At 38.6% G+C, this 24,712-nt stretch overlaps 1 protein-coding gene across 7 annotated transcripts in view; it reads left to right on the forward strand.

The window, feature by feature from the left end:
* The first annotated feature begins 9,278 nt into the window (after positions 1 to 9,278).
* Positions 9,279 to 24,712, forward strand: part of PTBP2 (polypyrimidine tract binding protein 2) — a 92,908-nt gene continuing 77,474 nt past the window's right edge. For 4 of the 7 annotated variants that reach the window (XM_025393835.1, XM_025393842.1, XM_025393850.1 and 1 more), the window contains exons 1-2: positions 9,535 to 9,802; positions 11,501 to 11,531. In XM_025393835.1, the coding sequence (XP_025249620.1) occupies positions 9,795 to 9,802; positions 11,501 to 11,531 (39 nt within the window). In that variant the 5' untranslated portion in view covers positions 9,535 to 9,794. Of the gene's footprint in view, positions 9,827 to 11,500; positions 11,532 to 24,712 lie in introns of all 7 variants that reach the window. The other 3 variants (XM_025393814.1, XM_025393870.1, XM_025393826.1) reach the window with 3 other exon arrangements.

The raw sequence follows: 24,712 nt of genomic DNA on the forward strand, positions 1-24,712 counted from the left end.
TTTTTTTTTAAATTAATCCTTTCTGTTGTTCAGAGCTGTAACATCCTTCTCTAACCACCTTTGTAAAACAGTACCCTCACTCAGCGACTCTATTTTTTTAATCTGTTGTATTTCCTTCAAAATTCTTACCATCCTCAAAACCATTTAATTTGTCTACTTGCACATAGTTTATTTCTTCCACTACAATGTAAGGTTATGAGAGAAGGGCTTTTTTACATCTGGTTTACTGTTGTATCCTTAGTGCCTGGAACAGTATCTGACATACAGTAAGTGCTCAGTAAGTACTGACTGAATTAATGAATTAATTATATAATGGATAAATGAATAGAAATGCTATGACTGGACCACTACAATCTCAAGAAATAATTCATATACATTATAAAAATGGGAAATAACAAAAGTTGTTTGATGTTATAGAAAATTGAGCATACTTACTGGTTTGTGATTTTTTGTGTGTGTTGTTTTTGTTCTGTTTTTAACTTTTATTTTAAGTTCAAGAGTACAAGTGCAGGTTTGTTACATAGGTAAACTTGTGTCATGGGGGTTTGTTGTACAGATTATGTCATTACCCAGGTACTAAGCTTGGCACCCATTAGTTATTTTTCCTGACCCTCTCCCTCCTTCCACTCTCCACTCTCCTAAAGGCCCTAGTGTGTGTTGTTCCTCTCTATGTATTCATATTTTCATTATTTAGCTCCCACTTCTAAGTGAAAACATGCATTATTTGGTTTTCTGTTCCTATGTTAATATGCTAAGGATAATTTCCTCCAGCTGTCCCCGCAAAGGACATGATCTCATTCTTTCTTATGGCTGCATAATGTTCTATAGTGTATATGTACCACATTGTCTTTAACCGGTCTATAGTTGATGGGCATTTAGGTTGACTCTATGTCTTTGCTTTTATGAACAGTGTAGCTCGATTTTTTTAACCTATGAGAGACTTTCCATTTATATTCATTTTATACTCCTTTCAATATCATTTGGAATGCTGATTCTGTCTTCCCAATATATTTGTCATTTGCAAATTTGGTAAACATACTTCACTGTAAATATTAAGTAACAACAAAATCATATTCCCTTCCCCTTCCTTAAAAGGATACTTTATTTTTGTCAGGCCTCTGAGCCCAAGCTAAGCCATCATATCCCCTGTGACCTGCATGTATACATCCAGATGGCCTGAAGCAACTGAAGATCCACAAAAGAAGTGAAAATAGCCTTAACTGATGACATTCCACCATTGTGATTTATTTCTGCCCCAACCTAACTGATCAGTGTACTTTGTAATGTCCCCCACCCTGAAGAAGGTTCTTTATAATCTCCCCCACCCTTAAGAAGGTTCTTTGTAATTCTCCCCACCCTTGAGAATGTACTTTGTGAGATCCACCCCCTGCCCCCAAAACATTGCTCTTAACTCCACCGCCTATCCCAAAACCTATGAGAGCTAATGATAATTCACCACACTTTGCTGACTCTCTTTTCGGACTCAGTTCGCTTGCACCCAGGTGAAATAAACAGCCATGTTGCAGCCATGTTGCTCACACAAAGCCTGTTTGGTGGTCTCGTGACACGGACACGTGAGACAATTTCTACAATTGAAAATGATTATGGGGGTGAGGGGATCATAGTCTGAAGTGACAATCCTTCAACAGAGACATCTATTGCAAAACAAGAGACAACAAAACTGGAACTATTTTCAGCTTCATTTCTTAGTTCTTCATTGCTACTGTTAAGAATTAAAACTACTTTGAAAACTTTAGAAATATTAAAAGATTTTGAAAAGGCTGATGGCTTTCATTTGTTGTTTCATTTGTTTCATTGTTTCAAAGTTCCTTTCTTTGTGACGTTTTCAAAGAATTTAGTTTTGAAGTGTTTTTCATTCCAGGTATGAGCTTAAAACTTGTATGTTGACTTAAATTACAGTATTTTTTCTTTTTTTTTGAGACCAAGTTTCACTCTTGTTGCCCAGGCAGCTGGAGTGCAACGGCATGATCTCGGCTCACTGCAACCTCCACCTCCTGGGTTCAAGTGATTCTCCTGCCTCAGCCTCCCTAGTAGCTGGGATTACAGGCACCCGCCACCACACCCAGCTAATTTTTTATATTTTTAGTAGAGACAGGGTTTCACTATGTTGGTCAGGCTGGTCTAGAACTCCTGACCTCAGGCGATCCACCGCCTCAGCCTTCCAAAGTGCTGGGATCACAGGCCTGAGCCACCATGCCCGGCTCAACTATAGTGCTTTTATTTGCAAATCACTTTCTTTGTTTTCACCCATGTGGCTGTTTGCATAAGGCCACATACATTATGATGTGGATTTTATAAGATTTTTGTATTTCATAGTTGGTAATATTACAAGCAAAATGATGTTGTTTCCTTTGTATTTAGCATTTTTTTCCCATCTTTAACTTTTCTGTGTATTTTTCTTTACTTTTCTCATTTTCTCCCCTAGTTTAGGTCTTTATGTATGATCATTCTAAAAACTGCTGATCCACTCAAACTATTGTGTTCTCTTCCAAGAATAATCTTTATTATGTGCGCAATATAGGAAGGACAGCCAGCTATGCTGAGCTTTTTTCAGTAAACATGGAGATAAGCAGTCACTATTGCTGAATACAAAAGAGGCAATGTTTGTGCTAAAACAGTCCTTTTCTCACTGCCATCTAATTCCTTCTCTTTTTTAATGTAAAATTTATTTTTATCAAAGTAACACATGCACATAGCTTAAAAAGTAAATAGTTCTGGAAGATTTACTGTGACATTTTTAAACCAAAATATCTGAGACAGGTTTCAATCAATTGAGAAGTTTATTTTGCCAAGGTTAAGGACATGTCTATGACAGCCTCAGGAGGTTCTGAGAACATGTGCCCAATGTGGTCAGGCTACAGCTTGGTTTTACATGTTTCAGGGAGACAATTTGTACATGTTCTAACTGAAAAGGTAGGACAACCCAAAGCAGGGGCTTCCAGGTCATAGGTGGATTCAAAGATTTGATGAGTGGCAATTAGTTGAAAGAGTTTATCTACAGACCTGGAATCAATAGGAGGGAGTGTCTGGTTTAAGATAAGGGCTTGTGGAAACCCAAGTTTTTATTATGCAGATGAAGCTTCCAGGTAGCAAGTTTCAGAGAGAATACATTGTGTTAAGATCTCTGTTTTAATGTTAATGCTGGTCAGTTCCTTGATTCTGAAGACTAGAGGATACAGTGAGGCCACCCATGCCCATCAGGGCCTGAACTGTTTTGGGTTAATTCTGGAATGCCATTGGCCAAGAGGAGGAGTCCATTCAGTTGGAGGGGAGGGGCTTCAAATTTTATTTCTGGCTTACAACAAAAACAAAACTCAAAAGTATACTTTTCTATCTCCTTATTTCTCATCCTGTGGTGCCATGCCCCAGAAGCAGCTATTTTCAATTCTCCCTAATCATCATGTTATTTACCTCCATACTTCTGAAAAATATGCTCATGTGCCATTTTCTCACCTGTTAATTCTAGACATATTCTATTGACTTCCAACTTTTGAAGATGAGAGTTTATAACCCTACCACATACACATATGTGCACATCCATATTTCTCTTCCTTCTCCGACAAAATTGTTTCACAATCTTAATTTTGTTAGTGTTCAGTGCTTATATTATGAAGATGGAATTACTTTTACAAACCGAGCCACAGAGTATGCTATAATTATATTTCTTTACAACTTTTCCTTATTCTGTAGTTAATTTAAAACATATTTCATGTGTTTTTGATTAATGCTTTCCCTAAGCTTGCCAATAGCACCACAAATCTCCGCTAAACATATACAGACATACTATATTTTATCTATAAAAGTTACATGTTTTTCTTAGAGACGTCTTTCCTTGAGCCTTCTGGTCTCATATTCCATTGTAATCATAGGCCTAATGCAGAGCTATTGGAGCTTCTTTCACCAACATACAATTTTCTTATCTTCTATAGTGGATCTCCGGTTTCCTGGGTTCAACATCTTCTTTCCTGATACATTACCCTCATTGGGAAATACATCTTCCAGAATATTCCAAATAAAAAAAAGCCATAGAAAACAAAATTTTGACATTTTGTGTATCTAGAGTTATGTTTATTCTATTTTCATATGTTACGGATAGTTTGGAAAGGAATACTTTTTCCCAGTACTGCACTCAGAAGCTAGTCTGCCTAGAAGGGGTGTTGACAAGTGAAAAAAGTATCTTAGTACAGTTTCACCTTGAATTCCTTTAAAATGAGGCTGAGCATATTTGTTTTTACTTCTCTGTAATATGTCATAATCTATTCATATGCTTTATCTATTTTTCTATTTGATTGTTGACTTTTGATTTTTTATTTGTAGGAACTCCTTATATATTAAAGAAATTAGTACACTTCCCTTTTTAAATGGTAGGAATTGCTAATATTTTACACCCATTTAGGCAACTTGGCAGCCTTTTAAAATTTTAAAAAAAAACCCTATCTAGTAATTTTTATTTATAGTATTTATCCAGAAGACATAGTCACACATGCAGGGAACATCTTAGAGACAAGGATATTCATTGCAGAATTGTGTGTAAATAGCAAGATTGGAGGCAACCTAAATGTTCATCAATATGATCAAAATAAATAAATCATGATTTACTTATTCAGTGGCGTATTATGCAGGTGTGTATAAATGATGAGGCAGCTCTAAACATACTGATAAGGAAATATCTCTAAGATGTAAATTTTTAAAGTTGAAAATATGTTACAGAATAGTGTGCATAATAGTTACCAATTTTGAATCAAAAGAAAAACTATATATGTAATCAATATATGTCTTTGAACATCTCTTAAAAAGTATGTAATTAACTGGTAAGATAGTTTGCCTCTGGAACATAGAACTCAGTAGCTGGAGAGCAGGAGTGAAAAGTATATGCTTTTTATTTTTTTGACACCACCTCCAAGCAGATATAGCACAAAGTTTACAGGCACAGTACTGAGAAAAAAGCATTCCTTTCCAAACTATCAATAACATGTGAAAGTAGAATAAAACATCTCTCTAAATATGCAAAATATTAAAAAAAGTTTCCTATGGATTTTTTTTTTCTGGAACCTTCTGGAAGACTCCAGAAGAGAATTGGATATATTCCCAGTGAGGGAATATATCAAGAAAGAAGATATGGGATCCAGGAAACCAGAGATCGAATATAGAAGAGAACTATATATTGGTGAAAGAAGCCCCAGGCCAGTAGCTATACAGCAGCTTTATTGATATATAATTTACATCCTCTGAAATTTATCAGTATTAAATGTTTAATTCAATGAATTTTAATATATTTACAGAGTTGTACCATCATCTCCACAATCTGGTTTTCAAACATTTCCATCATCCTGAAGAGAAATTTGTGCCCATTTACAGTTATTCCCCATTCCCACTCCCAGCTCTAGGCGACCACTTCTTCACTTTCTATCTCTACATATTTGTCTTTTCTGGAAATGTTGTATATGATTTCACGTCTTTTGAGTGTGTTCTTCTCTATTTTGTATTTTGATCACCTATTCAAAAGTAAAATATTATCTAATTGATCCTATTATTATTCCTTCTTCTCAAATGAAGAAACTACAGGATGAAAAATTTAAATGATGTCTTTGGTAGTATGAGCAGTCAAGAGGTGGGCCTAAGAATAAAATCAGAACATTACGAACCAGATTCTACTTCCTATTTTTATTGAATAAATATTAGTCCCTTATTTTGGCCTAGCATACGCTGAAATTTAATCATCGTTCACGTAAGTGTAAATCTCTATAAAAGGTCAAAACATTTACCATTCAGATGGGAAAGAACAAATAGTTATACTGAAAAAAGATATGGGTATGAAAATAATACTGTACAGGCACTTCACTTTTTATTGCCTTATTTTGTTAGGAATTCATAAACACTAATAGAATCTTGTCATATATTACAAAGGCTGGTCATCTGCTAATGTTGAGATTAATAATCTACCCCATGGTTAACTCATAAAATCATACAGATTTAGATTTGGATAGGGCTTTAGAAATTTATCTATGACATTTTCCCAGATTTATTCCTGTAGATACTAGCCAATCTTATTACTTTAGTGACATGTTTAACAACCTTTGTGAAAATCTCTATATAGATTTATTTTTATGAATATTGTTGGCTGTTACAATCTAAGCTACAAATTTGTGGTCTGTTCCTTCTCAAATGAATAACAGTAATAACAAAAATAATAAGCATGATGATAACCCTCTTTGCTAAGTATTTACTGTAAGTTTTTAACTGATCTAGGGAGGTGCCTTACATATGTTAAGGTATTTACTTCACAGTCATCTAAGATGAAGGCCCTATTTCCTTTTTTTTTTTCTTTTGAGATGGAGTCTTGCTCTGTCGCCAGGCTGGAGTGCAGTGGGGCGATCTTGGCTCACTGCAACCTCCGACTCCCTGGTTCAAGCTATTCTCCTGCCTCAGCCTCCTGAGTAGCTGGGATTACAGGCACATTTCACCACGCCCGGCTAATTTTTGTATATTTAGTGGAGACGGGGTTTCACCATGTTGGCCAGGATGGTCTCAATCTCCTGACCTTGTGATCTGCCCGCCTTGGTCTCCCAAAGTGCTGTGATTACATACCTAAGTCACCGCGCCTGGCCCAAAGGCCCTATTTTTAATCCTATATTCAGCAAAGGAAAGTTTCCTGGAGAGGTTAATGAACGTGCCTAATGTCACACAGGTATTAAATGAAAGAGCTCAAATCTGAACACAGGCTTTAATGAATATGCTTTTGCGTACACTGTTGCATTAGCCTCATTCCTGACTCATGCTATGCTTTGCCCTCTTGTTTTATTCTTATTTCACTTGATGTCTTAATCTAGTACTTTATGTGCGTTGACTTGTAAATTACCTTGCATTTTTTCTTTTCTTTTTTGTTTTTTCTTTTTTTTTTGAGACGGAGTCTCGTGCTGTCACCCAGGCTGGAGTGCAGTGGCACGATCTCGGCTTACTGCAAGCTCCGCCTCCCGGGTTCACGCCATTCTCCTGCCTCAGCCTCCCGAGCAGCTGGGACTACAGGCGCCCGCCACCTCGCCCGGCTAGTTTTTTTGTATTTTTTAGTAGAGACGGGGTTTCACCGTGTTAGCCAGGACGGTCTCGATCTCCTGACCTCATGATCCGCCGTCTCGGCCTCCCAAAGTGCTGGGATTACAGGCTTGAGCCACCGCGCGTGGCCACCTTGCATTTTTTCAAGAAAGTGTTAGCTTAAATAAGCAAGGAGATTAACTATTGTATGTTTGTGGTTTTGTACTGTATTAGGAAAAAAATAAAGAAAAATGTGTTTTTGTGAACACTGTAATTTCTTCTGCTGCCTAAGGACAAGCTTCCCTCCTCATAGAATGGTTTGTCTTTGCTAAGGTAAAGTGAGAACCAATCAATCAATATTGATCAAGCGAATGTGAGTAATACCGAGAATTAATACCATAGTTCCTGCCCTTTGGAAGCTTGCATATTTAAGTGTTGAGTGAAAACACATGTACGAAACCACAATATGAAAAGTGATTATTAATGGCACCAATAACAGATCCTTTATTTTAAGGTTTAAGGTGAAGGGGATTATTGTAGGAAATTTGACGTGTGTGTGTGTGTGTGTGTGTGTTTTCTTTCTTGAGGCGGAGTTTCACTCTTGTTGCCCAGGCTGGAGTGCAATGGCACTATCTCGGCTCACCGCAACCTCCGCCTCCTGGGTTCAAGCGATTCTCCTGCCTCAGCCTCCCGAGTAGCTGGGATTACAGGCATGCACCACCACCCTGGCTAATTTTGTAGTTTTAGTAGAAACGTGGTTTCTCCATTTTGGTCAGGCTGGTCTTGAACTCCCGACCTCAGGTGATCCACTTGCCTCAGCCTCCCAAAGTGCTGGCATTACAGGAGTGAGCCACCGCTCCTGGTCTTTTTTTTTTTTTTTTTGACAATCCCATAGGCAAATCAATAATTTGTAAAAATGTGGGTGCTTTGAAGAGTTCCATAGCAAAGTGTTTGGACAAATGCTCTTTAAGGGTCTATCCAATTTAAAAGTAATATTATTTACTGCCGGGCGCGGTGGCTCACAGCTGTAATCCCAGCACTTTGGGAGGCCGAGGAGGGTGGATCACCTGAGGTCCGGAGTTCGAGACCGGCCTCAGTAGGCGGAAGTTGCGGTTAGCCGAGATCGCGACATTGCACTCCAGCCCAGGCAACAAGAGCGAAACTCAAAAATATATATGTATTTTAAGAATTATATAGAATAGGGGCCGGGCGCGGTGGCTCAAGCCTGTAATCCCAGCACTTTGGGAGGCCGAGACGGGAGGATCACGAGGTCAGGAGATCGAGACCATCCTGGCTAACATGGTGAAACCCCGTCTCTACTAAAAATACAAAAAACTAGCCGGGCGAGGTGGCGGGCGCCTGTAGTCCTAGCTACTCCGGAGGCTGAGCCAGGAGAATGGCGTAAACCCGGGAGGTGGAGCTTGCAGTGAGCTGAGATCCGGCCACTGCACTCCAGCCCGGGCTACAGAGCAAGATTCCGTCTCAAAAAAAAAAAAAAAGAATTATATAGAATATAATTTAGTATAGTGAAATTCCAATTAGTAAAGGATAAGCGCTTTGCCTGAAGAAGATATGGAAAAACCCAGAGTATTGAGAGTAACTGGAGGGACACACGGAGTATATGTCATTTTTCAGAATTATAAGTGCCTTTGTGCTTGTGTGTGTTGGGGGTGGAGGTGAAGGGTGCAGGAGAAGGATGGGTACTGGCAAAGTCGTTACTCACTGAGCAGATTTTCAAGAAGTAGGTGCCTCTCCCAATGTTGTTGAGCCTCTGGTAAAAACACGTTAAAGTAAAATGTCCACTATAGTATCAAGTAAAAATTGAGACCGTAAGATATAGCAAAGGGAGTCAATTTGCATAGCCCATTTTAATGCTTCTACCTTCTCTAAACAATCTGAAGACTCAGTTGCTCCCACTCCCATCTCCACTTCCCCTTTCATGCCTCCAAATGTTAAACTCCAACTATCGTAGCATTTTAACACATCGCTCCATTTGTGTCTATTTCCACCTAGGGTATCGTGAATATTTTCTACAGTTGCACACTAATCACCAACTGAAGTGAGGATCACATTTTCCTCCACGTGGCTTGGTACTACAAGTCTTGAAGCAAAAGCCTTATATTTCAGTCTGAGGAGTTCTACTTGCTTGAGAAAGTACTGTTGTTACCAAGTGGTCTTGCTCAGTGGGGTAAAGATTTTTGTTTTAGAGGCCGGAGCCAGTCTGCAAATAAAAGATGGCTTAGGAGAAAAGCTATCCAACGTTTTTTCCTTGGCCCGCATAGGTTGACGGTAGCCAAGCTGGTACTTGGCGTGGAGTGAAAAGTGGAGGCTGCTTGGGGGCCGTCCTGCAGTCAGGGAAGAGACAGTGTGGAGGACTGTTGGGAGGTGTCCCACCCACGCCCCCCAAGGAGTGGAAACCAGGACGCCGCTGTCTGCAGCAGCAGGCCAGGTTCCAGAGGGCGGCAGGCGGAGGGCGGAGGGAGGAAGGCGCGCGGAGGCGCGGAGGAGGCGTCGGCGGCGGCGCCCACTCCCCCTAGTCCCCGCGCCCCGCCGCTCGCCTCCCGCTGCCGGGCGCCGGCGCGCTCGGCTCTTTCCGCCGCCGCCGCTGCCGCGCGCTGCCCCGTGCGCCTCGGCACCTTCGGCAATTTCCGTCGGGCCCCAGCCGCCATTTTCTCGCCGCTTGTGTGGCTTGCTGGCTGCGTGGCTCGGTTCTTGTGAGCGAAGCTTTGTCCGGTTCGGCAATGGACGGGTATGTAATCGGGCCTGCGAGAAGGTGTGTGTGAGAGAGGAGTTGGACCGTCCTTCGGCCCTATCCCGGGCCGGGGAGAAACCCTCCCGCGGCCCCTCCCAGGGCTGGGCTGCCGTTACCCAACCCCCGCCCCATCGCACACACCCCTCCCTTTGCTTCCCCCGGCGGGCTTTGGTCGAGAAAATGAGAAGAAAGCGGGCTTGGAGGCTGGGGAGGCACTGGGGCGATGGCGGGGGTGAGGATCCCGGAGTGGGAGCGGGCACCGGCTTGGCGGCGGGGGATGGGGTGGGAACCCCATAACGTCTCGCCGGTCCGTCCCTGCCCCCTCTAGGAGCCATTTCGATCCGTACCCTGGGACCCGACCCCTTGGGTTAGCGGTGCCTGTGAGAGCGAGTGGGATGGGCAAAGACAGGCCTTTGGAGTGGGGGAACCTCTAGGGGAAGAGAAGAGAGCCACCCCTTGTGGACCCCAGCCGTCCGCAGCCTCTCCGGCCTCGCCCGGCCCGCCGTGGTCGGGAGAGATGCCGGTGGCGGGAGCTCCGGGGAAAGCCTAGTGGGAGCCGCTGGGGAAGGGGGGAGGGCGTGCGGCGGCGGGAGGAAGGGGGAGGGCAGATGTCATACTCCTTTGTTTTCATTTGAGTCTGGTAGTGGGGGCGGGAGGGAGGAAAAATGCCTTTTTGTGGGGACTGAAGACATTCAAGGCTTGGCAAAAGGGCCCAGAAATGAAATCATCTAAAAAGCGAAGTGTTTGAGGCCGACATCAGTCACATGGGCAAAGGCCAACAGCAATGGCAGAAACAAGAGCAGATAGTCAACACAGGGCTATCTCTTTAGCTACTTTGGTCAGTTTCTGGAAAAATGACTACAAAAACCCAGAACCATGCTACATCTTTGCGAACCTGAGTGAAAACAGAATGCTGAGTGAGGTGAGAGGCAAGACTGTGAAATGGTAGGGACCAATGTCTCTCTGACACGCTTCACACCTGAAAAGACTCAATAATTTAAGTCATCGTTAGAAAGGGGGCAGGCTTAAGGTCGAAAATATAGCAGTATGCAGCTCTTTTGGGAGTGTAAACATAATATCATTTAGCAAATACATTTATTAAAATCAGTGAGTATTTGAAGAATCAAAAATTTGGTTAAGCGCCTAGAGTTTGGTGTTTTTAAAAAGATGTTATAAAGAAGATTTTATAAAAGTTAACACAGTTTTACAGAATTCAAATCGTCCTAGATATTACCTTAAGATTATTTTCCAGATGAAACAGATCCAGAGAATTTCAGTTTTCCACCCAGGTCAACACGGCAATTGATGTCAAAACTTGCACCAGAATTCATGTTTCCTGATTCCTGGTTCCTATGGAAACTACTAAAGAGTTTAAGCGTTAAATTATTAATCTCAGTGTATTGGCATTGTGGAAATGGCATAGTGTTTTGGGTTTTGTTCTTTTGGCTATTGAATATGTTGTCAAAAGATACCATGAGGTTACTGAATTTTTGCCTCACGTTTGAAAGTTACTTTTAGAAAACCAGATTGATAACAGTACAGGTAAGTCACTGACCATCTGTGGTATTTTTTTTCCCCATCTGTGTGTGAGTGGCTGGAAGATTTATGAATGATGAACTATGCTAAAAAGTTGTAGAGCCAAAGAGTGATTAGAAGAATAACAAGAAGTTGAAACTATTTATTTTTTCTTTGCAGAATCGTCACTGAGGTTGCAGTTGGTGTGAAGGTAGGAAAAGATTCTGTTTGAAACTGGGATCGTTGGATCTACTGTTATCATAATTACTGGAAAATTTTAGCTTTTGCTTTTGAAAACTATACTGTAGCTAACAAAACCCAAGTGTAAAATGTTTCATTTCTAAAGTTGGACCATATTAACAGTTTGTAATCACCATAAGTTTTTCTAGAACTGGCCATCTGCAAGAATAACCTTTTAAAATAAGTATGAATGATCAGGAAATTAAAAATGCTTTCATACATGGCTTCTTGTAATATAAAATGATACCCCAATTTTCTGAGGGGAAATAATGATTTTAAATGGATGGTAAGTGGTTTGACCTATATCTTATAATTTTGTTAATCTAAGTTTTTTTTTTTTTTTTTTTTTTTTTACTTTTTGTCATATGAAAATGAATATATTTTGGTCAATAAGAAGCCACATTAGAAATGAATTATCCTGATCCTTAAAAAGAAAGTTGTTGAGGCAATTAGCTTCAAATTTGAATCAGAAGTTAAGAGCTGGTTTTTCTATTAAAGAAAGGCTTTATGGTAGAGATCCTTTGGAATCCTTCCTTTTGGCCAAGAAAACTACTCATCGTTTAAACTTTAGTTCTAATGCTTAACATTTTCTTGAGTACTTGCAAGTTTTAATGTCACGATGTATTGTAAATTTTTTTTTTTTTTTGAGATGGTGCTTCACTCTGTCGCCCAGGCTGGATGCAGTGGCGCGATCTTGGCCCGCTGCAACCTCTGCCTCCTGGGTTCAAGCAATTCTCCTGCCTCAGCCTCCTGAGTAGCTGGGATTACAGGTGCTCACCACCACGCCCAACTAATTTGTATTTTTAGTAGAGATTGGGTTTCACTCTGTTGGTCAGGCTGGTCTCGAACTCCTTACCTCATGATCTGCCTGCCTCGACCTCCCAAAGTTTTGGGATTACAGGCGTGAGCCACCGTGCCCAGCCTGTGTTGTCATTTTTCATTTGCAAACCTGTCTGTCCTGAGAGGCTATCTGCTTAGTCCATTGATGCTGACTGTTCAAACATTTTTTGGAATTCTTAAAATTGTATCCATAATGATGTTATGTTCTTTCGAATACTTCTGGGGATGTTACTGTGTTTTCTTGCTTATTTTCTGTCGTGTTACCTATAGTGAACTAGATATTTCTCCATTCTTTAGGCTTGTTTCTTTAGTTCATTTTGTACAGACTGAAGGAGAAATAATAAGCTCTTTTTGGTGATAGTATTTTTCAAGTTGAGTTAGTCATGGGATTTAAAATCAGGAATAGCTAAAGAGTGCAAAATGGTAGATGTTGTAGTTTCCATCCAAACAGATTTCTTCTGTGAATTCTGGAAAATAGTAAATGATACAAGTGTGAGTGTCCACTGTTAGAGGAAAAGGAGAGTAGTTTGTAGATAACGCTCAGAATGAGTAGACAGAAAAAAACTGAGGAGACTAGGAGTAGGATGTCCAGATGTAATGTATTGGTTACACCAGTTTTTTTTGTTAGTAATTTGAGGAGAACACTTTAGAAGATGATAAAAAAAAGTTGCAAACCATTTTTAAAAATCCATTGTTTAATATAAAAGTCTGAATAATTAAAGTTAATTTAATTTTCTGGAATAATGGTTAAGAATTTTTGCTTTGGCGTCAGGCCTGTGTACAAGTAGTTAAGTGTTCTTTAAAAACATTTGTAAATTTGCTTTAAAGACACTGATGCATGTTTAAAAAAATTCAAACTGATTCACAGGTTTTTTTTATTTCTTAGGTGTAGGTAATTGTGTTAAAATTTTGTGCCTTTTTACCTGAAATTATTGATATATTACCACACATATAAACATCTTTATTTACATAATTGGATTTAAACTATTGTTCTGGCCCACATCTTGCCTTTTTTTTTTGTTTTTTGAATGGGAGTCCCCTCTGTCACCAGGCTGGAGTGCAGTGGCACGATCTCCGCTCACTGCAACCTCCGCCTCCCGGGGTTCAAGTGATTCTCCTGCCTCAGCCTCCCAAATAACTGGGACTACAGGCGCCCGCCACCACGCCAGACTAACTTTTGTATTTTTAGTACTGACGGGGTTTCACCATGTTGGCCAGGATGGTCTTGTTCTCTTGACTCCATGATCCGCCGGCCTTGACCTCCCAAAGTGCTGGGATTACAGGCGTGAGCCGTTGTGCCCAGCCCTTCTCTTGAGATATAATTTGACATAAAATAAACTACCCATATTAAATATACAATGTTTTGTCTCATACATACTCTTGTGAAACCATCACCACAATCAAGATAATGAACATCAGTCACTCCCCACAATATCATCTTGCACCTTTGTACTCCATCCCTTCTGCTTTTCTTTCCCCAAGCAACCACTGATCTGCTTTCTGTCACTGTAGATTAGTTCACACTTTTTAGAATTTTAGGTAAATGTAATCATGTGGTATGTACATTTTTGGCCTGTGTTAGTCCACTCAGAATTATTTTGAGATTCACCCATGTTGTGTTTCAATAGTCCATTCTCTTTTATTGCTTAGCAATATTACACTTAATGGCTATACAGCAATTTGTTAATCCATTCAAGTCTTGAGGGACAGTTGTTTTCTGTTTTGAGCTATACCTGTACAAGTCTTTGTATGGACATAGGCTTTCATTTCTCTTCGTCGGCGGGGCTATGATTGGAAAGTCTGGATCATGTAGTAGGCATATGTTTAACTTTTTAAGGAACTGCAAACTTTTTAAAAGTAGTTCTACCATCTTACATTGCCATCAGCGGGGTATGAAATTTCCAGTCCCTCCACATCCTTTCTAATGCCTGTTATCTTGTCTTTTTGATTGCAGACATTCTAGTGTATATGAAGTGATATTTCATTGTGGTTTTAATTTGCATTCCTCTAATATCTATGATGTTGAACATCTTTTCATATGCTTTTTGTCAACTGTTACCTTTGGTGAAGTGTCTGTTTATATCTTTTGCCCAATTTTTTATTTGGTTGTTTATTTTTAATTGAGTTTTGAGAGGTCTTCATTGTGGTTATAAGTCCTTTATCAGATATATGGCCTGCAAATCTTTTCTGCCACTCGTCTTCTCGTTCTCAGCATTGTCTTTTGAAGAGCAACTGTTACTAATTCTTGTGGACTCCAGTTTACCAAGTTTTTCTTTTATGGATTGTGGTTTTGGGGTCTTGCCTGAGCCATTTTTGCCTAACTGTAAGCCATGAAGATTTTTTCCTTCTGTTTGTTAATAATAATAAAAATAATAATAATAATTTTTTTTAGAGACAGGGCCTGACTGTCACCCAGGCTGAAGTGCAATGGTGCAGTCGTAGCTCAGGATAATCTTGAAGTCCTGGACACAAGGGCTCCTGCTTCAGCCTCCCAAGTAGCTAGTACTACAGGCACACAGCACCATGCTCAGCTAATTTTTAAATTTTTTATAGACCTGGTGTCTGTCTGTTTTGCCCAGGCTGGTCTTGAACTCCTGGCCTCAAGCAGTCTCTGCCTCAGCCTTCCAAAGTGTTGGGATTAAAGGAATGAGCCACTGCCCTTGGCCACCTTTTTTTCTAATAGAAGTTTTATACTTTGGTTTAACATTTAGGTCTCTTTCATTTTGACTTAATATTTTGAATATGGTACAACGTGTGGGTCAGAAGTATTTGGTTTTGCATGGGGACATCCAGTGTTTACAGCATTATTTGTTGAAAAGACTATCCTTTCTCCCTTCACTTGGCTTTGCAGCTTCATGAAAAATCAGTTATCTCTGTATGTATGATTATATGTCTGTACTCTATTCTTTTGTATTGACCCATTTTCCTTTAGATGTTAGAAACATACTGTCTTAATCATTGTAGCTTTATATCAAGTCTTGAAACCACTTACTTAGTCTTGGCCCTCCAACTCTGTTCTTTTTCAAAGTTGTTTTTAACTCTTCTGAGTCCTTTGTGTTTTCATATGAGTCAGTTTTTACAAAAACTGCTTGGATTTTACCGGATTTGACTTGAATCTGTAGAGCAATTTGGGGAAAATTGTCATCTTAACAAGTGAGTCTTTCTAACCATGACTACAGTTGATGTCTCTATTGGTCTTTAATTTCTTTAAGCAGTGTTTTTTTTTCAGTGCACAGGTTTTGTGCATTGTTTGATTAGATTTATCCATACGTATTTTATATATTTTGATGTTATTGTAAATGATATTTTAAAAACGTAATTTCCAGTGGTTTACTAGTATATAGAAATGATTATGGCATATCGCTCTTGTGTTCTGATCCTTTGCGAAACTCATTTAGTAGGTCTAATAGTTTTTTTTATATGTCCCATCAGATTTTCTTGAGAGGGAGTCTCAGTCACCCAGGCTGGAGTGCAGTGACACGATCTTGGCTCACTGCAACCTCTGCCTCCTGGGTCAAGAAATTCTCCTGCCTCAGCCTCCCAAATAGCTGGGACTACTGGTGCATACCACCATGCCTGGCTAATTTTTGTATTTTCAGTTGAGGCAGGGTTTCACCATGTTGGCCTCAAACTCTTGACCTCAAGTGATCTGCCTGCCTAGGCCTCCCAAAGTGCTAAGATTATAGGCGTGAGCCTATACCATTATTACCTATACCAGCCTATGCCATTAAATTTTCTACATAGACAATTTATACCCAATTGTTTTTAAATAGTTTTCTTCCTTTTCTATCTGGGTGCCATTTTTTGTCTCCATTTTCTTGTCTGTGGTATCCAGTACAATGTTTAATAGAAGTGCTGAGAGAATATCTTTACCTTGCTCCTGATACTGGGTGAAAACTCTAAAATTTCTTCCTTAACTGTTACAATTCACTAGTGAAGCCATGTGGGGCCAGATGTTTGTTTTCTTTGTTGGGAGGTTTTAAACTACATATTTAACTTATTTAATAGATACAGGGCTATTCAGTTTGTTTAGTTCTTGAGTGAACTTTGGTAATTTGTCTCTTCTGTAGTACTAGTCCATTTCCTTTTAAGTTGCTGAATGTATTTGGGTAGAGTTGTTCATGATACTAGAGTTTTTTTTTGAGACGAAGTCTTGATCTGTCGCCCAGGCTGGAGTGCAGTAGCGCAATCTCCGCTCACTGCAACCTCTGCGTCCTGGGTTCACGCGATTCTCCTGCCTCAGCATCCCAGGTAGCTGGGATCACAGGCACACACCACCACACCTGGCTAATATTTTGTATTTTTAGTAGAGATGGGGTTTCACTATGTTGGCCAGGCTGGTCTCGAACTCCTGACCTTGCGATCTGCCTGCCCTGGCCTCCCAAAGTGCTGGGATTACAGGCGTGAGCCACTGTGCCCAGCCATGATACTACATTTTTACACTTTTGATACCGTTGAATCCTTAGTGATGTCAGCTGTCTCATTCCCAGTAGGGATAATTTATGCCATTTTTTTCCCTTGTCTGTCTGGATTGAAGTTTATTGATTTTATTAATCTCCAAAATATCAGCTTTTGGTTTCATTGAGTTTTCTCTGTGGTTTTTCTGTCTTCTATTTTATTGATTTCTGCTGTTTTTATTTTGTTTTGCATTGTGTTTAGTTTGATCTTCATTTTCTACTTAGTTAACGTTGAAGTTGATGTCATTAACTTGATACTTATGTAGGAGTTTAGTGCTGTAAGTTTCCCTTTGAAGTACCGCTTTCATGGCATTCCTCAAATTTTGACATGTGTATTTTTATTCATTTCAGAATACTTAAAAAAAATTTTTTTTTTGACCCAGGAGTTATTGGGAAGTATGTTATTTAATTTCCAAATATTTGGAGTTTTCTATATATCTGTTATGTATTCTTAATTTTTGTTTTATTCTGGCCAGAGAATGTATTTTCTAAGACTTGGATCTTTGTAAACATGGAGACTTGTTTTATGGTCCAAATATTATATATCTTGTTAAGTATTCACTGAATACTCTGATTTCTCTGCAGATTTGGAGAGATCTCTGCAGCTCTTTTCTCTGGTACTTTGACCTGTAAACTCTAGTTACTTTGGTCTTCTCAGGCTCTTGGCTCTTTCACAATTAAAGTAGACTTTGAGGCTCAGCATGGTTTCCTTATAGTTGTGCTGTGGCCTGGACACTTAAGGGAGTAAGCTGAGGCAAACATGGACTCATTTGTTTTCTAACTTTCAGGGACTATTGTCCATCATTGCCTGATCTCCAGTGTCTTGAAAACCCATTGTTCTGTATATTTGCTTGATTGTTTGTTGTTGTTTCGGGAAGGCAAATCTGGGTCATGTTATTCTATCTTGACTGGAAGTAGAAGTCCACTGTTTTTTTTAAATTGTTTTTAATTTTTTTAATTATACTTTAAGTTCTAGGGTACATGTGCACAACGTGCAGGTTTGTTGCTTATGTATACGTGTGCCATGTTGGTGTGCTGCACCCATTAACTCGTCATTTACATTAGGTATATCTCCTAATGCTATCCCTCCCCTCTCTGCACACCCCACGACAGGCCCTGGTGTGTAATATTCCCCTTCCTGTGTCCAAGTGTTCTCATTGTTCAGTTCCCACCTATGAGTGAGAACATGCAGTGTTTGGTTTTCTGTTCTTGTGATAGTTTGCTGAGAATGGTTTCCAGCTTCATCCATGTCCCTACAAAGGACATGAACTCATCCTTTTTTATGGCTGCGTAGTATTCCATGGTGTATATGTGCCACATTTTCTTAATCCAGTCTATCATTGATGGAGATTTGGGTTGGTTCCAAGTCTTTGCTATTGTGAATGGTGCCGCAATAAACATACCTGTGCATGTGTCTTTATAGCAGCATGATTTATAACCCTTTGGGTATATACCCAGTAATGGGATCTCTGGGTCAAATGGTATTTCTAGTTCTAGATCCTTGAGGAATCGCCACACTGTCTTCCACAATGGTTGAACCAGTTTGCAGTCCCACCAACAGTGTAAAAGCGTTTCTATTTCTCCACATCCTCTCCAGCACCTTTTGTTTCCTGACTTTTTAATGATCGCCATTCTAACTGGTGTGAGATGGTATCTCATTGTGGTTTTAATTTGCATTTCTCTGATGGCTGATGGCTGATGGCCAGTGATGATGAGCATTTTCTCATGTGTCTGTTGGCTGCATAAATGTCTTCTTTTGAGAAGTGTCTGTTCATATCCTTCGCTCTCTACCATCAGAGTGAACAGGTATGGCAGAAAATTTTTGCAATCTACTCATCTGACAAAGGGCTAATATCCAGAATCTACAAAGAACTCAAACAAATTTACAAGAAAAAAACAACCCCATCAAAAAGTGGGCAAAGGATATGAACAGACACTGTTTTTTAAAATTACATAATGTGGTCTCAGCAGTTATAGTTCTGCCTTATTCTTTGTTAATGACAATGGAGGATACTCTTGTGTGACTGCACCACAGTGTAGTTACTGGACATACCACAATTTAGTTTCCTACATTGATGGACATTTAGGTTTGATTCCAGTTTGTGGTTAGTTATAACGTGTGGACGTATTTAGAATAGAAGTAAAAATGCTGTGTCAAAAGAAATTTATGCTTAAAGAGTTACTAGAAACCACACTGCCAGAACACTCATTCGTTTTTTACAGGTGTGTATGGGAGTGCCTGGTTTCCATACCCTTGGCAATTCTAGGTTTTATCAAAATTTAGAATATTAGATTATTTTACACTAAAAATGTATTTCGTAATTTGTATTTTGAAATGAGTGAAGTTTTCAAATTTGGCTATCTGAATTTCATTTTCTGTCAACTGCTTGTTTGTGTACTGGACCTAGTTTAATGGTCATTTTTATCACAGTTCTTTGTATAAAAAAATTGATTTCATATGCATTGTAGGTATTTTTTCTTTGAGGTTTTCTTTTTTGCTTTTTTGATATTCTTTGTTGTATAGTTTTAGGCATATATATATTTTGATTAAGTGATTTTGCTTTTAAAATCCATTTGATATGTAAACATTTTTAGCCGCAGCTTCTTCATCTTTAAAATTAGGATTTTAATAGTTCCACAAACTAGGTCCTTAGTTAATGTTAATGTATTTGCATTTAGAATATCCACATTTTTATGGCTTTAGGATACAAATGAAATCTCATTTTCCATTATTTTATAAATTTTCTGTATTCGGCTTTTCTTGATTTTAGACTTTTTTTTGTTAGCTCAGTGAGACTATAAGAAAGAATATTTGTGAGTTTGTAATAGGAAATTTGTTACTTTTTTTAAAATGGCTTTTTATTTTGTTCGTAATTTGTAATTTCAGTGGTGTCATTTCTGTACTCTTAACTGTTTTGCCAATGTGAAATCCTTGCAAAGTAATGGACCTATTACTTGGGAAGACAGAATTGTATGAAATGACTGTAGAATAATAGAGGATGGTCCCCAATACGGTAAAATGTTAACTTTTTAGATGTAGATTGTAAGTATGGTGAAAGTTGTAGCAGTGTTCTTTAGGAAGTTAACTATTAATATCTCAAGACCTATAACTGGACAACTAATAAATAACCTATTTCTTAAAATGTCAGCTTTTTCTAACTATTCTGAAAGTACTAGTTGTAAATTGCTGAACTCATGATTTAAATTATAATATGACTGTTGAATTCACTGTCATTGGCTTGCATAGAAAATTACAATCAAATAATGCTAAATGTAACTTTTCTGGTGATAGTTGAGTATAACTGGTTGTTTATTATAGATGTGTTATTCAAAACTTTGGGTTTTTAGGTTTTGACTTTTCTTAAAATGCTTTTCTTAAATGCTACTTAATGCTTTCTCTAGGGTATTTTTATTAGAATTTCAATTAACAGATATTTTAATGTCTGCGAAATGACAGTACTATGTTAGATATTGATGTATTGTCTCCTTGAGGGCAGTGACCCTAGTTGTTGTGTTTGTTCCTCCAACATTAATAGTACACGTGTTAAATAGTGCATACACACTTAATATTTAATAACTCTTAGAAGTGTCATAGGCTTTAATATGCTTATACTCTAATGAACCATTTATCAATAAAAAGGTGAATTCCAAGACTATGTCTTTTAGGACTTCATCTAGTTAGAGAAGTAAGGATCCAAGGTTTTAATTAAGTGCTATGTGGCTACAGTAGGAAAGATTGGTTTGGGTTGGTAGGCTCAGAATAGTGATCTGTGACCTAGCCAAATTGGGAGATAGGGGAAGGAGTGGAGAGCAATAGGCATTGAGAGAATGACATTAACTAAAGTTGTGTGTGTAGGTTGGCATAATTTTACAACCATTGATCAGTGAATTGAATAATTTGGCCTTTATGGCTAACAGTGTGTTTATGGATATAAGAGAAAAGATAGAATGGCAGGTTATATAGAAGGCCTCAATTACAGGTTGTGAAATTTGTACTTCATCTAGTAGGCATTATTCTATATACCTGTAATTTCTCACATAAAAGTAGCTCATTATTCTGCTTTCCTTTTTTTTTATGCTATAACAAATTTATTGTAACAACACAAAGGTATTATCTTACAGTTTTGTAGGTGAGAAATCTGACACAGGTGGGCTAAAATGAAGGTGTTAGCAGGGCTGTGTTCCTTTTTGCAGGATTTGGGGGGGAATTTGTTTTCTTCACATATCTCAGCTGTTAGCTTCATCCTCAAAGAAGCAGTGGCAAAGAAGACTCTCACATCACATCACTGACACATTCTTGTGCCTCCCTTTCCCACTTATAGGAACCTTGTGATTACACTGGGCCCAACTACATAATTCAGGATAAATGTTTAAATTACAAATTAATGAAGTGGCAACTGAAACAAGTTTTAACCTATTCACAAGAAAGGGCTTTGCTGGAGTGGTGGCTCACACCTATAATCTCAGAACTTAGGGAGGCTGAGGCAGGCAGATCACTTGAGCCCAGGAGTTTGAGACCAGCCTGGTCCTCATAGCAAGACCCCATCTCTACAACAACTTAAAAAAATTAGATAGATCTGGTGGCATGGGCCTGTAGTCCCAGCTACTTGGGAGACTGAGACAAGAGGATCACCTGAGCCCAGGTGGCAGTGAGCTGTGATCGTATCACTACAGTCCAGCCTGGGCGAGAGGATATCCAGTCTCAAAAAAAAAGAAAAAGGAAAAGGGCTTTCCTGAGGGTCAAATGAAGTACAGTTGACCCTTGAACAACATGATTTTGAACTACACAGGTCCACTTGTGCTTGGATCCACTTATACAGAATTTTCTTCTCCCTCTTCCACCTAAGACAGAAAGACCAACTCTTCCTCTTCCTCAGCCTACTCAATGTAAAGACAGTGAGGATGAAGACCTTTATTATGACTGATCTCCAAAAAGATTGGCTTCAATATTTCATGGAGTGTTATGAATTAGAATCCTGAGTCTCTATATTGTTAATTATTTTAGTCTCTTGGTCTGTGTGTGTTCCTAAACTGTAGTAGCTTTCTTAATTTAGTTCCAGGCATACTACATTAGGGGATAAGGTGGTTAAGTGATATTTTCACTTTAAAAGTAATAAGGTGTCACAGAAAGTTATCACAAGAGGTTTTTTGAGTAGTACTTCTTTTTTATAACTATTGTAAAGAATTTTAGACACAATAGTATCATGAACCATTGTGTGTGTATCATTCAGTCCCAAAAACCATCAGCAACCCCTAGCTAAAATGATGATATCCAAACTCTGCTTTTCTACTTCTGTTATTTTGAGATAAATTTCAGATATTCATATTGTTTTATCTGTAAAGGCTTCAGTGTATAACTTTAAAAATAAGGACTCTTTTTTCTTTTTAAAATATAATCAAAAGACTGTTAGGACACACACACAAATTAAGTTACTTCATATTATAAAATGTCAAATTTGTATTAAAATTTCTAATTGTCTCATAAAAGTCATAGTATTTTTATAGGTTTTTTTTAGAGGGGGAAGGAGTCATGATAAAATAAGATCAGCATATTTAACAGGTCGTTATTACCTCTTAAATATCTTTTAATGTACAAGTTCTCCGTTCCTGTTTTTTTTTTAAGTTGCATTTCATTTGTTGAAGAAAACTGGTTGTTGGTCTTACACAGTTGCCTATAGTCTACATTTACTGATTGCATTCTGATTTTGTAATTTAATATGTTCTCTATGTTTCCAGTAAATTGGTAGTTGGATCTAAAGACTTGGTCAGGATCTCTGTTTTTTTGGTAATATTTTTAAGTGGTGGGTTTTTATTTCTATTAGACATGGTTTCTGACTTTTCATGTATGTGATGTTTTTCCTAGGAACATTTCTTATACTTTACCTTGTTTGTGCTAGGCATAGTCTGTGCTCAATAATTATCTCTCTTTTTTTCCTGTTTTTTGAGAGATGGAGTCTTGCCCTATTGCCCAGGCTGGAGTGCAGTGGCCCAATCTCAGCGATTCCTCTGCCACCCGGGTTCAAGTAATTCTCCTGCCTCAGCTTCCCGAGTGCTGGGACTACAGGCGCCTGCCACCACGCCTGGCTAATTTTTGTATTTTTAGTAGGGACAGGGTTTCACCACATTGGCCAGGATGGCTTCAAACTCCTGACCTTAAGTGATCTGCCCACCTTGGCTTCCCAAAGTGCTGGGATTACAGGCATGAGCCACTGTGCCTGGCCAATAAATGTCTCTTAATGAGTATTCTTAAAGGATATCTAAAAAGAAATGTAACTTACAATTCACATAATAGTAATACTATGCAATGTTAACATTTAATGTAAGTTGGAACTATTGATGGTGAACAAGAATGTTTTGTCAAGTTAGGAACATATGATTTGGAATGAAAAGATGAGGGTTTGACTTTTATAGCATTGAACAGGTTAACCTCTGAGCTTCAGTTTTATGCATTTTTAAATGGTTTAAATTGTACCTACCTCCACAATTATTTTAAGTGTTAGATGAGGTAAGGAAAAGACTTATGCTGAAATGATGAGAATGGTTGTTGTTGTAGTTCTTTAATCTGTAAATCTACATTTGGAAGGAACACTTATGGTAATCAAATACAGTAAATTAATTTCTAAGAGATCCTGGAGTTCAGGTTAAAAATAGCTGCAGACAGGACTAAATATCTTTATTAGTGAACAAAAAAATAAAAATGACTTAGAATTTAGCACAGAGAAACAAAGAGATGAAAATAGAAGGGTTAAAAATACATTGGAAAGGAAGAGAAGTTCTAACAAACATCTAATTAGAATTCCAGAAAGAAGTTAAAGATTGCAGAAAGGCAAAATATGAAATGCTAAAGGCTGATAAGTTTTTAGAATTGGTGAGCTATATGAATTCTTAGATTTAGGAGACACAAGAAAACCTGGACATGTAACAGTGAAAGAGCAGAGCACCAAAGACATAAAGATCTTTAAAGCAGCCAGAGAAAATCAGATTCCCTGAAGAATAAGAATTAGAAAGCCCCAATATGCTTCATCAGCATGGGCATCCAGAAGATAGTGGAATAATATTTTCAGTGTGTTGAGGGAAAATAGCCGTCCACTTATTATTTTATAGTCAACTAAATTATCATATAAGGAGAAGAACAAAATAAAGACGCTTTTTGAAACACTTCATTCTGCCTCCAAAAAAGCAATTTAGGAAATTTATCAACAGATCCACTGAAGGAATTTCTGGAGTTTGTACTTCACGAAGAAAGCCAATGACACCAGAAAGTAAGTCTGACGTAGAAGTGAGGCTAATCAAGAAAATTGGTAGGCCTGTGAGTAAATCTAATTATTGACCATATAAGAATGTAATAGCAGTGATTGTTAAGGGGTTTAAAAATAGAATTAAAAATACTGAATCATAACAATATGTAAGAGAGTGGTAGAGACATTGGAGTTTGAGTTCTGATGATGTAGTATTTATTGGAGCTGTGTTGTCAGTTACGGTAGCTACTAGTCATTTGTTACTGAGCACTTGACATGAATGTAGTTTAAGTTGATTTTCTACCTTAGTTGAAAAATACAGATTTCTAAGCCGTAGTCTGAAAGAAGAATGTAAAATATCCCACATTTTCATATGGGTTACATGTAGAACTGATAATATTTTTGTATTTTGGGTTAAGTGAAATACATTATGCATTGCCTTTTCCTCTTTCTTTCTTTTTTTTTTTTTTTTTTTTGAGACGGAGTCTCGCTCTGGCGCCCAGGCTGGAGTGCAGTGGCCGGATCTCAGCTCACTGCAAGCTCCACCTCCCGGGTTCACGCCATTCTCCTGCCTCAGCCTCCCGAGTAGCTGGGACTACAGGCGCCCCCCACCTCGC

The sequence above is a fragment of the Theropithecus gelada genome, chromosome 1 (assembly GCF_003255815.1).
Source record: "Theropithecus gelada isolate Dixy chromosome 1, Tgel_1.0, whole genome shotgun sequence".
In the NCBI taxonomy this organism is placed as follows: Eukaryota; Metazoa; Chordata; class Mammalia; order Primates; family Cercopithecidae; genus Theropithecus; species Theropithecus gelada.